The 14,013-nt window shown below is 44.5% G+C and overlaps 1 protein-coding gene across 2 annotated transcripts in view; it reads left to right on the top strand.

Annotated features, from left to right (window-relative positions):
- Positions 1-14,013, top strand: part of Arhgap10 (Rho GTPase activating protein 10) — a 248,703-nt gene that overhangs the window by 110,219 nt on the left and 124,471 nt on the right. For both annotated transcript variants that reach the window (XM_055609092.1, XM_055609093.1), the window contains exon 11: positions 12,417-12,498. In XM_055609092.1, coding sequence (XP_055465067.1) covers positions 12,417-12,498 — 82 coding nt within the window. The remainder of the gene's footprint in view (positions 1-12,416; positions 12,499-14,013) is intronic.

The following is a 14,013-nucleotide window of genomic DNA, read 5'->3' on the forward strand; positions in this document are numbered from 1 at the left end:
TACGCATTTGCGTGTTTGGTTGTTGTATCGGTGACGAGCCATCCCTCGGCCTCTCTCTCTGTTACGCATTTGCGTGTTTGGTTGTTGTATGTGTGTGCACCATGTACTTGCTGGGCCTGAAAAGGCCAGAGGAGGTCATCAGATGGTTGTTAGCTGCCATGTGAGTGCTGGGAACCTAAACCGGGTCCTCTGCAAAAGCTCTTAACTGCTGAGCTGTCCTTCCAGCCCTACTTACGGTTTTTAAATTAATTATATATTTTTACTAAATGCATTAGGGTCTTTTAAAGACTATCTATAAAGAGACTTTAAAGACCACATACAGTTGTTGATGCTGTCATTCCTTGCCTCCACCCACTTGTCCTTAAATTTCCTTAACTGTTTTCAGTTTTGTAACCAGTCTTCATTCATATGGTCCTGCCTCCCATCGGCATACGTGATGTTCTTTCCTCTGTCTCGGAAGGGTGTCATCAGTGAATTTTTTCTACTGTCCATTTCTTCCACAAACCGCGAAAATTCCTCAAAGCTCTCCTGTTGATGCCTCAGACGTCTGTCAAGGCCCCTCGTCCTCCTGAAAATGTTTTGTTCTGGTGGTCCATGCAGTGTTCTCTGTGCTCAGGCCTGCTCTCCCCTGTGTTGGCTTACTTGCTTCAGGGCTACCATGTTTCCTGGCCCCCTCCTACCTTGTTCCCTCTTCCCTCCTCCCCTCCCCCCCCTTTTTTTTTTTATCTTGTTCTCGAGCTCATCTTCCAGATCCTGTGGAGTTCACTGGCTTAATCTTTGGACTCTTTTCTTCCTATAGCATTTCTGTGTGACCTTGTGTAGTTTATAATTTTAGTGCCATGGATATATATTGGTGGTGGCCAGCTCAGAGGCCTTTCAGTTGGAGGTCAGATGATGCTTCTTCTATAATTTTTCCAAGGGTTCCTTTTTGTTTGTTTGTTTTTTCTTGAGACAGGATGCCTCTATGTCGCCTTGGCTGTCTCATACTCACTTTGTAGACTAGGCTGGCTTTGAACTCACAGAAATCTGCCTGCCTCTGCCTCCCAAGTGCTGGGATTAGAGGTGTGTGCCACCACTGCCCAGCTCTACTAGGTTTTTTGTTTGTTTGTTTGTTTGTTTTGAGGGGAAAGTATATTTTGTTGATGGGATCCAGCATTTAATATATGCATATGAATTCAATCTTACATAAACAGTGATCTGTAAGTGTCATAAAATTTTATTTGTTTAAGTTTTACTTTTTCCTAACTCTGGTTAATTTGGAAACTTATTCATAATCATAATGTATTTTCTTTATGATATCCTTGGGTTTTCAGAATGCATCCAACTTTTATTTTTGGCTTATAGACTCCTATTCCTTTTGGTTTAATTTCTTCATATCTCAGTAGAAAAAACCCGTCTGTTTGTATTTTTCTTACTAGTATGTTGTGGGGCAAGATCCTCTCACTCAACCCATGTTACTCTTGTGTGGAGCGAACATGGATGGGCTGGGAGGTGGCTCAGCACTGAAGAACACGCACCCTCCAGAGGTAGTGTACAGCTGTCTGTCATTTTGCTTCAGAGGATCTGGCATCTTCCGGTCTCTGCAGGCACTGTGCTGCTTCTGTGTCTATATATCCCCACCCCAGCGTCAACATAGAATTAAAAAAATCTTAGAAAAAACCTAGTAGAGTGGGTATGAGGGCAAATGTAAATTGGAATCTCTGTAATTCCGAAACCCTCAAGGCATTAATGAGAAGTTTAAATGTGATGGGCGGCGCTCCTGTTTATCGCCTCGATTTCTGGCCCAGAAGACGACTAGATTTTGAATCCACAGGAGTGGGGCCCTGTCTGCCTTAGTGTTACTTGGTTCTGCAGCACCAGATGTAGTGCTTGGTGCTTGGTGGACACTTGCCAGGTTTGTACTGGAGCAACTGAAACCGACTTGCTCCCTCGAAGAGACAGAACTGGGATTGGATTCATTCAAGCACCTGTCAGTCAGCAGTCTTTCTTCTGCACTGAACTGCTGCAGCATGAGCCCAGGCTTTCATTCTGCTTAGAGAAAAAATATATTTAGCTCATTTTGGAGTGTGGGCATTGTGAATAGGCTTCTGTGTAGTTCCTGTTGGGATCTTTTGAATAGCAATTTCATAGTTGATTGCATGCTCTTAATCTAAGTTTTGCCTTCTTTCCAAGTATCTGCTTTTGCTATTTTCTACTCTTTGTGTTAGAAGAAGTGGCATTGTAGATGAGACCTCATGAGCCTGGGCAGACGTTTGATCTTCTTGCATAGGAGTCGAGAGCTTCTCTGCAGTTATGATATTTACTTCACATCAGGTTTGGTTAGATTTATTAATTTTGGAAAGAATTAATATGGCTTTAAACGGTGTTTGTTATTTTTCTTGTCTTTTTTTTGGGGGGGGGCAGGTCAGGATCTATGCTAACATTTTGTGTCCTATCTTGCTGCTTTTCTGTGCCTGGCTCATTCAGGCTCAGGATGTCTGTCCCCATTTTTCTAATAGTGCTGCTGTTAGAGGTTGCACTCATTTTACATACATCAGTGTTCTGATAGAGACACTGCTTGGCGGGATCTTGAGGCATTCACACCTTGAGGTTGGGACACTGGCTCGATGCTTCCAGGATCCGTGTGCTGTGCTGATACTTAGGCCGCTCACTGCTGAGAACTAAGGAGCAGTGAGCAGCAGGGATCTGGATGGAGACCAACAGGCCATTCGTACTACATGGTTTTCTAGGCTGATGGATACACCGTCTTTCCCCCCCTCAATTCATGAAAAGGCTGCTTTGAATATTTTCTTTGGTACAGGGAGACATTTAAGAGCATGTGCTAAAAGACCATTAAAAATACCAAAAAGTAGAAAATCGAATGGATTTTTTTTATAGAGTTCTTATAACTTAATAATTAAAAGCCATAACATTTGAGAATGGGTAAAGGATGTTTGCTTTTTTTTGAGGAAAACACACACGTGCCATGTGCACACGCACAAGAAAAGCTGTTGAACGTAAGTTGCTGGGGAAGTGCAGGCCGGAACCACAGCGAGGTGATGTTGCTCTCCGCTGGGGTGGCTGCAGGGGCCAGTGAGGCGACGGCTCGAATTGGCGAGGGTGCGGCCCTGTGGGCGCCTCATACCCTGGGAGTGGGGACAGACGTGCCGTGGCTGCCTCGGGAAACAGTTTGGCAGCTCTTTCAAGGGTAAAGCATTACTTTGACATTTGAACCAGAAACTCTACATTTTATTTACGTATGCACATGCGATTATAGATGTACATGCATATATCTGAATGCACTGAATACATCCACAAAAAAACCCCATTTGAATGATCATTCACAGATGCATTTTTCATAGGATCCCCCAAATGGGCATCACTTGGATGTTTATATGGTGATGAGTGGGCAAACAAAAGCGGTACGTACGTTTTTATCACGAGCAGCGGCGTCCAGGTAGGAGGGAGATTGTGTGTGTGTTGGAATGTGTGGACCAAACGCTAAAAGCATTTGAGTAAAAGAAACTAGTCATAAAAATAACACACATCACGCAGCTCCATGTGTGCGCTTGCCCGGAGCATTCGGGTCTGTTGGAGCAGAGGAGGAACTGCTTGGGTCTGGGGTTTGCACAGACCTGGAAGTGACGGTCACCCGAGACAGACCTCTTCCTCCTGCATGACTGGATGTTTTAGATTGACTTTGGTGATCTTCACGCAGATCTGGATATAGTCACCAACTGAATCAAGTTACAGTGTGAACTGTGTCACAGCAAAGCTTCAGAGCAGCTGTATGTCCAGAAAGACCGCCATTGCCGTGAAGGTTTAAAATGACTGTAGAGAGTCTTCCTCCTGCCAGCCACACGTCAAATACCATGGGCTATGAAGTGATAAGGTCACACATTTTTGGTTGGAGAAATAGACTTTAATGTAGTTGCTTGGTTCAGTGCAAGCCACCGCCTATCAGGAGCTGTATAACCCGCCACCCCTGCCACGGAGCTTTGATTCTGTAACTCGTTGGCGTGCTCGCCATGTGCGGTGCTGTGCTGGGGCCATCCCCAGCCCCCTACATCAGCCTGGTACGTAATTACTCTTCTGAGGATTCTGGCACATCACATCCTGGTTCTGCTTCGAGATGTTTCCTGTTCTGCTTTTGCTCACCTTTTGTTTTAGACTTTGGGTTTGTGTGGCTTTACTAAGCCACTGGGTTATCACTCCTGAACGTATGATCAGACACTTTTTGACTTTAGGTCTTTAGGTGTGTGTTGCAGCTCTGTTCTTCAGATTGGAAGCATTAGAGCATGCTAATCCTAGAAGTGCATGGGATTGGCTTGAATAGTACTGAGAATGCCTGTGTTGCCTGTGAGCAGAGAGACGACTGTTAGCATCATCTCATCCAGGCACGTGGACTCTGTTAGCCGGTACTGAGGTGGTGATGAGTCAGGAGTAAAATAAAAAAGCATCTCCATTCTCCAGCTGGCTAGCTGGCCAGTCTTAGAGATAAATTGATTCTTTTTTTTCTTTCCTTTTTATTCTTGCCATAATGAAGTTTGAACTCACAGCTTTGCAAATGCAAAACAGTTCCTTGCCACTGAGCCGCTGAGCTACAACCCTGATGTTCCCAGACCTTTTCTTACACAGGGTCTTGCTGAGCTGCCCAGGCCTCAAGCTGCTCTTCTTGCCTCAGCCTCCTTCCTAGGTTCCAAGAATTGCAGGGGCAGACATGGCATCCTGCTGAGGAGTGAGTTCTAAATGGGCTCTCTATCTTCTCTCTGGGCTGGAGTCTGGCTTTGGGCATGCTACACATATGATCTATCACCGAGAGGTACCCCAAGTCCTACACTGACTTTTTGCAGAGTAGGTGACAGTTGGGAAACTCAGAGAAATAGAAGTCCAAGGCAAAAATGAGTCATAGGCGGCACTGAGAAAAGGTGCTGAGCTGAACCCTGCCTGTCAGCACTTCTCAACTGTCACCAGTTTGTACATTTGGCAATGTCTAGAGATACTTTAAAACTGACCTAGTTTATATTTATATTTCAAGGTGGGGTGGGGTCGGGGATGAGGGCTGGGGTAAGAGTAGGTGGGTAGGAGTTGGGGGTGAGTGGGTGGTGGTGAGTTTTGGCACGTGTATTTTTTTAATTCTATTTTCTTTGGTTTATTATGTCTCTACCTCCTTTCCACCAATCCCCCAACACTAGGAGAGAAAGAAGGGTAATGGAGAGAGGGCCTGTAGTTTTCCCTAGCTACTTCTGGCTGGTTAGGGTCATTGGGTTCTTTGGGAAAATACCAGGCTCAGTCAGGATATCCAGCAATCCAGTAAACCAGCAAGAGCAAACAACAAATGAACCAGCTGCCTTCTTCCTCCTCTGACTGGCTCCTCAAAGTGCTGGAAGCATTTCTCTTTAATGGAGCATCCCTCCTTGGAACTTTTTTTTTTTTTTCCTCTTCTCCCAGTTCTCAGAAGTACACTGGCAGCTGGCAATGGCCATGCCCTGCTCTGAGCTGCATGAGGCTGTTACGAGCTGTGGACAAACTAAAGGCAGCCCCGTATCTCATACTTGGGATTAAAACAAAAGCATATTTTCATAACACAATTGAGTTTTTTTTTTTTTTTTCCCACAATTGAGTTTTTAAAGAAACGGGAGACAATTGCCGCAGACACTTTGTGGGCAGAGGTCTGAGGTGTACGAATCAAAATCCAGATGTGTGATGTCATCTGTTCAATACAGTGGCTTTACTGTTGAGCAGTCACTGCATTTGATGAGATAGATACCAGCAAATGTTTGTAGAATTCTGTTGTTTCATGTAAATATATGCATACATATATTTGTTATTATATATTACATATATGTATACGTATATATTATAAGTGCATGCAGGGTATATTTCACCAAACAGTGCACCACCAATTTGATTTGGCTATAGTACAGATAGTGACTTAAAGGTAAATGGTCAGTCATACAAAACTTTAAAGTTCCTCTTTAGAGAGACTAGGAAACCTAGTAATTATGTATAAAAAAAATTGTAATAGAATTGGTAGAGAGCACAGACCGGGTAGAGTTAGAAATATTTCTGTATTGAGGTTTCTGTGCTTTTCAGCATAAACAGTTTAATACTGAATGTGATTTTATTGGTAGCTATATTTTATGTTGATTCTGGTACTTGAAAACAATCTGAATTGCCGTTAGTAGAGGCTAGACTTGAAATGTGTGCTGAAGGACAGTGCCCTGTAGGTTGTAGAAATGATTAGCTTTTGTGAGGAAAGCGTTTAGCACCAGGGTTTTATGGAGACAAGCTTTCAATTTCTGCTTGCGAGGGGCAAACGCCTACAGAGCTTACACACTGTGGCTATGAATCCCTTATCAAATACACTGTGAATTCAGCTTTTAAAAATAATTGGCAGGAATTTTTTTTTTTTTTTTTTTTTTTTTACACTCTGAGATCTTTGTGTATTCCAAGTTCAGAAGGAAATTTTCTATTAAAAAAAAAAAGCGAAAACCATTGTAATTAATGTATAACTTGTAAAGATCTGGTAGGGTCTGTGAAGATTTCTTTTTTCTCATATTTCTAGCACCAAAGCTGTATAGAATTCAGTTCAATTTAACTCTTTTATTCTTTTTCCTGGAATGATTTGGCTGCGTGTGGGTCAGTAGTGAGGGGCAGGGACTCCGGTCCTTACAGTCACCCTTAGCAGTTAGAGAAGCTCCTCAGTTCTCCCAGGGACCTCAGCATTCATGGCTTTGACACAGAAAGGGATCTCAGGACTAGCCAGCGTGAAGCAGACTCATTCTGTTAAAAATAGAAATGTGCACAAGGAAGGAAAAACACACCCAAGCACATGGGTGTGGGCTTCTGAAAGAAGAGTCACAGTGTATTGAAAGAAATTTAATGAATGGGGTTGAAGAGATGGCTCAGCCATCAAGAGCACTTACCAGTCCTGCAGAGGAATCCCCCCTTCAAGTCCCAGCACCTACATGTCACAACATTTATGGTTCTAGCACTAGGGAATTTCATGTTCTCTTCTTAGGGCACCTGTCATGGATGTGGCATACTCCATAAACATAGGCAAAAACATAAATTAAAAAAATTAACATTAAAATTTAAATATGTAGATCAGAGAAATAGCTGATTAGGAAAAGAACAAGATGTACCCGAGTGTAGGGCTGGCCCTGAAAGGAAGGTCACATTTAGTGTCTTAGGATTAGCTATGGATACCATTTGGCAACGGTCAAGTTGCATCTCATCCCATTGCTGAAGACCCTTCTACCCCCCAAATAACTGAAATTATAGGCTCCAGGGGTTCCTTGGCTGGAATGAAAACCTGGTAACAGAACCAGGAGCCATGGGTTGCACAAAAGGTTTTTGATGAGGGTTTTAGAAAAGGGACCAGGCTGTCAGCTGCAAAGGGAGAAAGGCCTCACCTAGCCGTTAAGTGTGCTAGAATGCCTCTCAGCTGGTGGGAAGCGTCAACGAAACTCCTTTCCTGTCTCACTTTCCCCTTCTGAGACTCCAGGCCCTTGAGGGCAGGTGATAGTATCTTCTTCCACATTGATGGGGACATGGACTGTGCATAATGGGAGGTCTGTAGTTTCAACCATTTGATCTGCTCTCATAAATGAGAGCCATCATTTGAATGGACTAGGGAAGACAGGATGTCTGTGGGGCTCTGCTGGATAAGGCTGAAGTCCGACATCTCCGAGTAACCATTTGTTTGTGATCGGTCTATGATGGTGGACTCCCTTTTCTCAGTGGGGTTCTTTAATTTTCTTTTAGATTTATTAATGCACTATGTATACAGTGTTCTGCCTACATGTTTGCCTGTACACCAGAAGAGGGCACCAGACGTCCCTGTAGATGGTTGTGAACCACCATGTGTTGCTGGGAATTGAACTCCGGACCTCGGTGGAGTTCTAAAAGTCTCCAGCCCTGATCTGGATACCCCTGGTCTTGTGAAAGGTGTCAAATAGCCCTCATGGCAGCTTACAGGCAGGATCCTTTCCTGAAGAAAACAGGTCCAGCAAGCATCTAGGAATTCCTAGAAATGTCCCATCCTGCTAAGGAAATCTTATTTTTAGGCAGTGACCTTCAGTTATACTTGGAAATTCTTCCACCCATAGGATAATTAAGTACTGTTTTTCTTCTTATGATAGGACCATGCTACTGCATGGAAATGGAGGCACTGAACCTCTACATACAAATCAAGTATCCCTGACCCCCTGATTCTAGTGCATCAAACACATTCCCTCCCACTGCCCAAGGTTTATAAATCTCTGATTTCAAGTAAAGTGCTGGCTGGTGGTGTGCTGTGTGATACTGGCAGCCTTCCACCGTGGCCGTTTGAGATCCTGCGCTGCGTCTCACCGGGCCTGCCCTGCAGCCGGCTGGGCCTGGGCCTCACCAGGCATGGGCTTTTACCTACACCTCTGCCAGGCTTAGCACAGCAGCTTACCCAAGAGCTGTAACACTTTGGTATCACCATACGCTTTGGAATGCCTAAAAGAGCGTTCTAAAGAGCTAAACTGTAATTCCCCAAGGAAAAACTTTCCACACCTTGGTCTAGCATACAGGTTTTCCCCTAAAATGCCTCTAGCTGCTCCTGAGAAAAATGGAACCCCAGTCCTCCATCCAGAAGCCTGGTTCCAGGCCCCCGCTGAAATCCAGGCTCCCACCAAACAGAACAACAGATGTCATCACTCAGGATATCAAATCACACACACAATAAAGCGTGCAGGAGTTTGTCATGACAGAGAGGAGCACCCAAACCCAGGAGGGCTCTTTACCTTACCTTGAGGTGTCTTGTAGCCATATTTCTGGCGACTGACTGAAATTGAAGGCAGAAGATGGAGAAGACTGAATTTGGGGTGGCTCTCAGAGGACTGCAGCCACAGTGTCTCAGGGGTCAGGCATATGTACACAGAGCACCTGCCTGAGAGCGAGGCTGAGGAGCCACTGGCCCTGTGAGAAAGCGGTCCTCACCTTAACTTGTGAGTTTGGGTCTGTACAAGAGTACGTACTAATAGAAGAGAACAATTTTAAGAAGGAATGCAATGGAAAAGGAAACAGTTTGAGGCCATAGTCATTGAGCACAGCAGTGGTGTCAGAAAAACAGTAAAGCGGACAGCAAAATAAGGTCAACCATAAAATGACTTCATTGCTACTTCATAACTGTAATTTTGCTACTGTTAGGAAGCGTAAGGTAATGTCTTCTATACAGGATATCCGATATGCGAGCCCTGTGAAAGGATCATTTAATCCCCAAAGGGGTTTTGACCCACAGGTTGAGAACCACCGCTCTAGTTAATTAATACATTATTGATTTATTTCTTTTACTCATGGTGGGGAAGGCCTTTATCCATCCTGAGGTGTTAGCAAAGTTTAGAAATTTTGTCCATGACAGGAGAGTGTTTGGAGTAAATAGAATTGTTCCTCTTTCCTTGGAATATGACTGTCCTAACCTGCTAATTTAAGGAAAGGACAGTAGCTTAGTTTTGCCCGTTCGGCTATTACAGAGGAAAAGACAAGCATTGAAGGGGAGGGGAGGCTCATGAATTTCATAGCCTTTTCCCGCAAATGCACGCAACCATTATTGTCATGTCTTATTCTAGGTGACATGAGTCACGAAGTCCCTTAGATTTTTTTTTTTTTAACAACAGGTATTTATTGACTCTGTTAGTCATATTGCCGAGTGCTCCATTTCTTCTACTTCTGTATAAGATGAATTTACACTTGGTTTTGGGAAAGATGTTTTAGAGCCCTGTCTGTAGTCTGAGAACATTACTATAAACTGTTACATAGCATTTTGGCTGTTTCTGCTATAGTCTTTAAAAAAAAAAAATCAGGAATTTCTAAGACTAAGTCTGGAAATAAATTCTTTGGCATTTGGACATTCCTATCAACACTGATTATTACAACTTGTTTAGATGGGAATATTGAGACCCCTAATAGGATAGTGAAGAGTAAACTTTTTCCCACATCAAGGCTCATCTGATGACATTAGTGAGTGGCACTTTGTCAAGGATTTTGAACATCTTTCCGAGTCACCATCTTTGGAGCTGAGGACCCACCCTTGGTGGGGCATTGTTCCTCACGGTCGCCTGTCTCCATTGAGAGAGGCAATGCTCTGTGTCTTAGAACAGAAGTGGGAGGTATCGATGGCTCTTTGATAGCTCAAGGGCATCGTCCATCCAGACTCGGAAGCCGCTGGCAGGCTCCTGAAGCAGTCGGTCACGCCTGCAGTCAGGCAGCAGAGACCAGTGAACGGTGCTGCTCTGCCCATAATGCAGTACAAGACTCCCACCCTGGGAACGATGCTGCCAGTGTTTAGTTTCCACCTCAGCCCAAGAAAGTAATCCTTCAGAGGCACGCCCAGAGGCTTATCGCTTTGGTGACTACAGACCCCACCCCCGTCAAGCTGACAGTAGATACTAACCATCACACAGGGTAAGAGGTAGCTTTCTTAGACCTCTCTTCAGAGGAGGGCCTGTGTAGAGCCAGTGCACACTCGTGTGTTACTGTTGTTGTTTGCACTGATGGCGACTTACCCAGGGCCTCGAATATGCGGCGGAGGCCGTCTTCTACTCGCCGTTTCCCAGCCTCATGAGTGCCACTGCTACTGTTTCCTGAGTAAGCGGATGAGAGGAGGGTGAGTGAGATTCTTAGGAAGTGCCAGCGTTTGCTCCCACTAGTGTGCGTGCCCACGGGTGCTCTACAGAGGGCCGCAGTAGCTGGAATAGAGGGTGGGTGTTCTGACAGCTCACTTTTTACCGGATTCATTCTCTCTCCTATGAAATGAATTCTGTTGCGTTTGTGTTCGCCGAGGATCACTGTGACGAATGACTAGAGGGAGCGTAGTTGCGGTAGGCGTGATTAAAACCGTCGCGTCCCCAGTTCAGCCAGTGCAGCGCCCAGCACTCCGTTGACTCCGAGACCCTCTTGTGTCAGGGACATCACTATAGCTTCTGCATGACCGTGTTTCTTCAGTGAGTGTCTGCTGTGTGACCTTGCTCTACGTGCTTTATTTTGTCGGTATTTTACTACCCTTATACTTGCCTTATTGTCCTATTTAGCCACTAAATTTCGTTTTAAGGTCTTTTGTTCTCAGAACTCATGGATTTTTGTAGTTTGCAGAGGCTACAGTAGGCTGAGACTTTGCTGTTCGCTGTTGCTAGTGATTCATCTCTCTTTGGAAGATCACTGAGCCCCAGGTTTCGTACTCACTTTGTTGTTGACCATGCCAACATGGTGGACGCCCTTCTGGAGTGTCCTGAAGCCCATTTGCTTTTCCTTTATGTACGCCTGCTATTCTATACCTTCCTGCAAGTGTGTTTTGCTTTTTCTAAAATTGCTTCTATAGGTCTGCCTTTTCCAGCTTTGTCGTAGAGTTGGAGTTATGCACCACGTAGCCCTGAGGTCTTCTCCTGCGGGCTTCTTTTACCAAGTAATAATGAACTTGATGTGTCTTTTTGTAGTGTGGCAGGTGTTTATTTAGCACCGAGGAATCCACTGTATGGCTGTCCCTCTCACCTACTGAAGTGTGTCCCACTCGGAGCATGTGTGAATAAATCTTGTGCAGGCTTCTGTGTGGACACAGATTGCAATAATTCTGTAGAGTATACTAAGAAATGTCTGTCTGGTTCATGAGGGCAAGAGAAAGTTTGTGTACGTCTGCAGGAAGCCACAAAGCTGGCTTATGTTGTTTGCATCATTTTCTGTTAGTGACGCTGAGAACTCCCTTGTCCCGCATCCTCATCAGCATGTGGTGTTCTTTAGTACTTTGACTCTGGCCGTTCCAGAGGTGTGTTATGAGTGTGTACTAGTTTGCATTCCTTGATGGAAATTAGAGTGGGGAATATTATATATACATAAAGTATTATGCATCCTTAAAAAGGAAGAAGATTTCGACATGGGTTCTAACCTAGAAGAACCTTCATGTCTGAGAAAAGCTGCTTAGAAAATATTAAGACGCTGTGATTTCCTTTCGTGTGGCATTGAGATTATCCATATTCGTAAAGATGCAGAGTACAATAGAAATTGCCTGGGATGAGGCGCAGTAGACAGAGAGTAAGGGTTTAGTTGTATATGGAGGGTTTGGTTTGCAAGATGGAAACATCTGGCCTGGTACAGCAGGGTTGTGTATACTTGTAATCCCAGCCCCCAGAAGGTGAGGACAGGAATGTGTTACATTCAAGACCAGCTTGAACTACTTAGTAAGACAGCCCTCTCCCAACTAACCTTAGTTCTGGAGGTGAATCATAGACTGGTTTCACAATATTGTATTTATGTTTAAAAGTTGTCTGCCTAGCAGATTTTATATTACATGTTTTTTATTGTAGCTGAAAATGAATGCAAACATTTATTCCTTCCTCATAGTCAAACACTTGGAGATAAAGAGGGTGTTTGTATCGGCACTGGGTGACCCCTGCTTTCCTGGTGTCTTTCAGGCCTGGCATTCCGTTGACCGTGCAGGCGTTCTCAGAAGAGGAGAGGAAGCAGTGGTTGGAAGCTCTGGGTGGAAAAGAAGCTGTAAGAACCTCAGTGGTTGGGGCTTTATTGCAAATCGCAGACAGCTGATCTGGTTCATTTCCACGTTACTTCTGTTTCATAGCGTTGGAGAACAGTTCCTCCCCGGAACTGGTGTTTGAAGTCATCTTGAAACTGTATCAGCACTCCAGTAGTTTATCTTGGGGCAGCTGCAGCACTCTCAGGACTGGGCATCACACATTCTCAGTTCTGGTTTTCCTTGACTTTGTCACTCTGATTGGCTTTGCTTTGAAAAAGTCAGCAAAATTCTCAACTTCTCCTATTTTACCCAACATTTTTCCCCCCAGGGGCAGGGAGAGGTAACAAGTACTTAAATTCTTGCAGTGCATTTTAGTTTCTGGAGTTGGGGCAGTAAGTACTGGCAGCATTAGAAACTCTGTCCACATCGGGCTGACATTAGAGTAAAGGTCTCTACTCTGCAGTGTAGAGCAGCCTTGGAGAGTGAGCCTGTGAATTAATTTGTCTCAAGGAATAGACTAAAGATTGTGACAGAGGCCCAGACACCTCAATTCTTACTGTTGGCATTTGATTCAGCACCATGGTTTTGCTTTTTCCCTCTGTCCTGCTGTCTTCTGGGGCTCAGAATCTGGCAGATCATGTACTGCGTTGGAGATTTAGTAAGGGCAGCTTTAGGAGAAAGCCACAGATGCACTTTCAAGATGCCCTGTAAATTGTTAGGATAGTAAATAATCTGCCAGAGCAGGTACCACCGGGCTCACCTGGAGAGCACCAAGTGTTTATGCAGATTTAGGGGAAAGGATGATTTGAAGATGGAAGAGGAGTTCTATACAGTGAAGAAGGGGGCTTCAGAGTAGAGCTTCTGTTCATGCTTAGGTCTTAGATGGTTCATCTGGGAGTTTTGAGAGAGGCCTGGAGAGGTGCTTCAGTGGTGAAGAGTGCATACTGCTCTTTCAGAGGACCAGAGCTCAATCCCAGCATCCATGTTGGGCCGCTTATCCAGTGGATCGAATGCCTCTGGCTTCCACAGACATCTAAACTCAGACATATAGAACCTACACACAGATACATACTTATAAAAAAGAATTTTGAAGCATTCCTTTAATTCCAGCACTTGGGAGGCAGAGGCACAGTCTCTGAGTTCAAGGCCATCCTGGCTTATATAGAGAGTTCCAGGCCAGCCAGGGCTACAAAGAGACAGAGGTCTTCTCTCCAAAATAAAAGAGTTTTGATAGTAATGGAGACATAGTTATTGCTAATCCTTTAATTTGTTTTAGTAAAGCCGTTTTTATTAACCGTGATGATCTCCCCAGAGCCTTAAGAAGTTCTTTAGAAAGTAACCTTGCATAGCAGAAATACCACTGGGTTGAGTCTTGGGGAAAGTGGGCTTCCAGTTTGACTGAGTTCCGTTTGACTTCCCCTGTAGAGCCGGGCCACTAACAGACTACAGCAAGACTGCTCATCCAAGGCAGTGCTTCTTACAGATTTTACACAGATTCCCTAGGCGGTCAGTGCATTAGGCTGGATGTCTTCATTTTT

Source organism: Psammomys obesus, unplaced genomic scaffold, assembly GCF_907164565.1.
Source record: "Psammomys obesus unplaced genomic scaffold, mPsaObe1.curated_primary_1811, whole genome shotgun sequence".
Taxonomy (NCBI): Eukaryota; Metazoa; Chordata; class Mammalia; order Rodentia; family Muridae; genus Psammomys; species Psammomys obesus.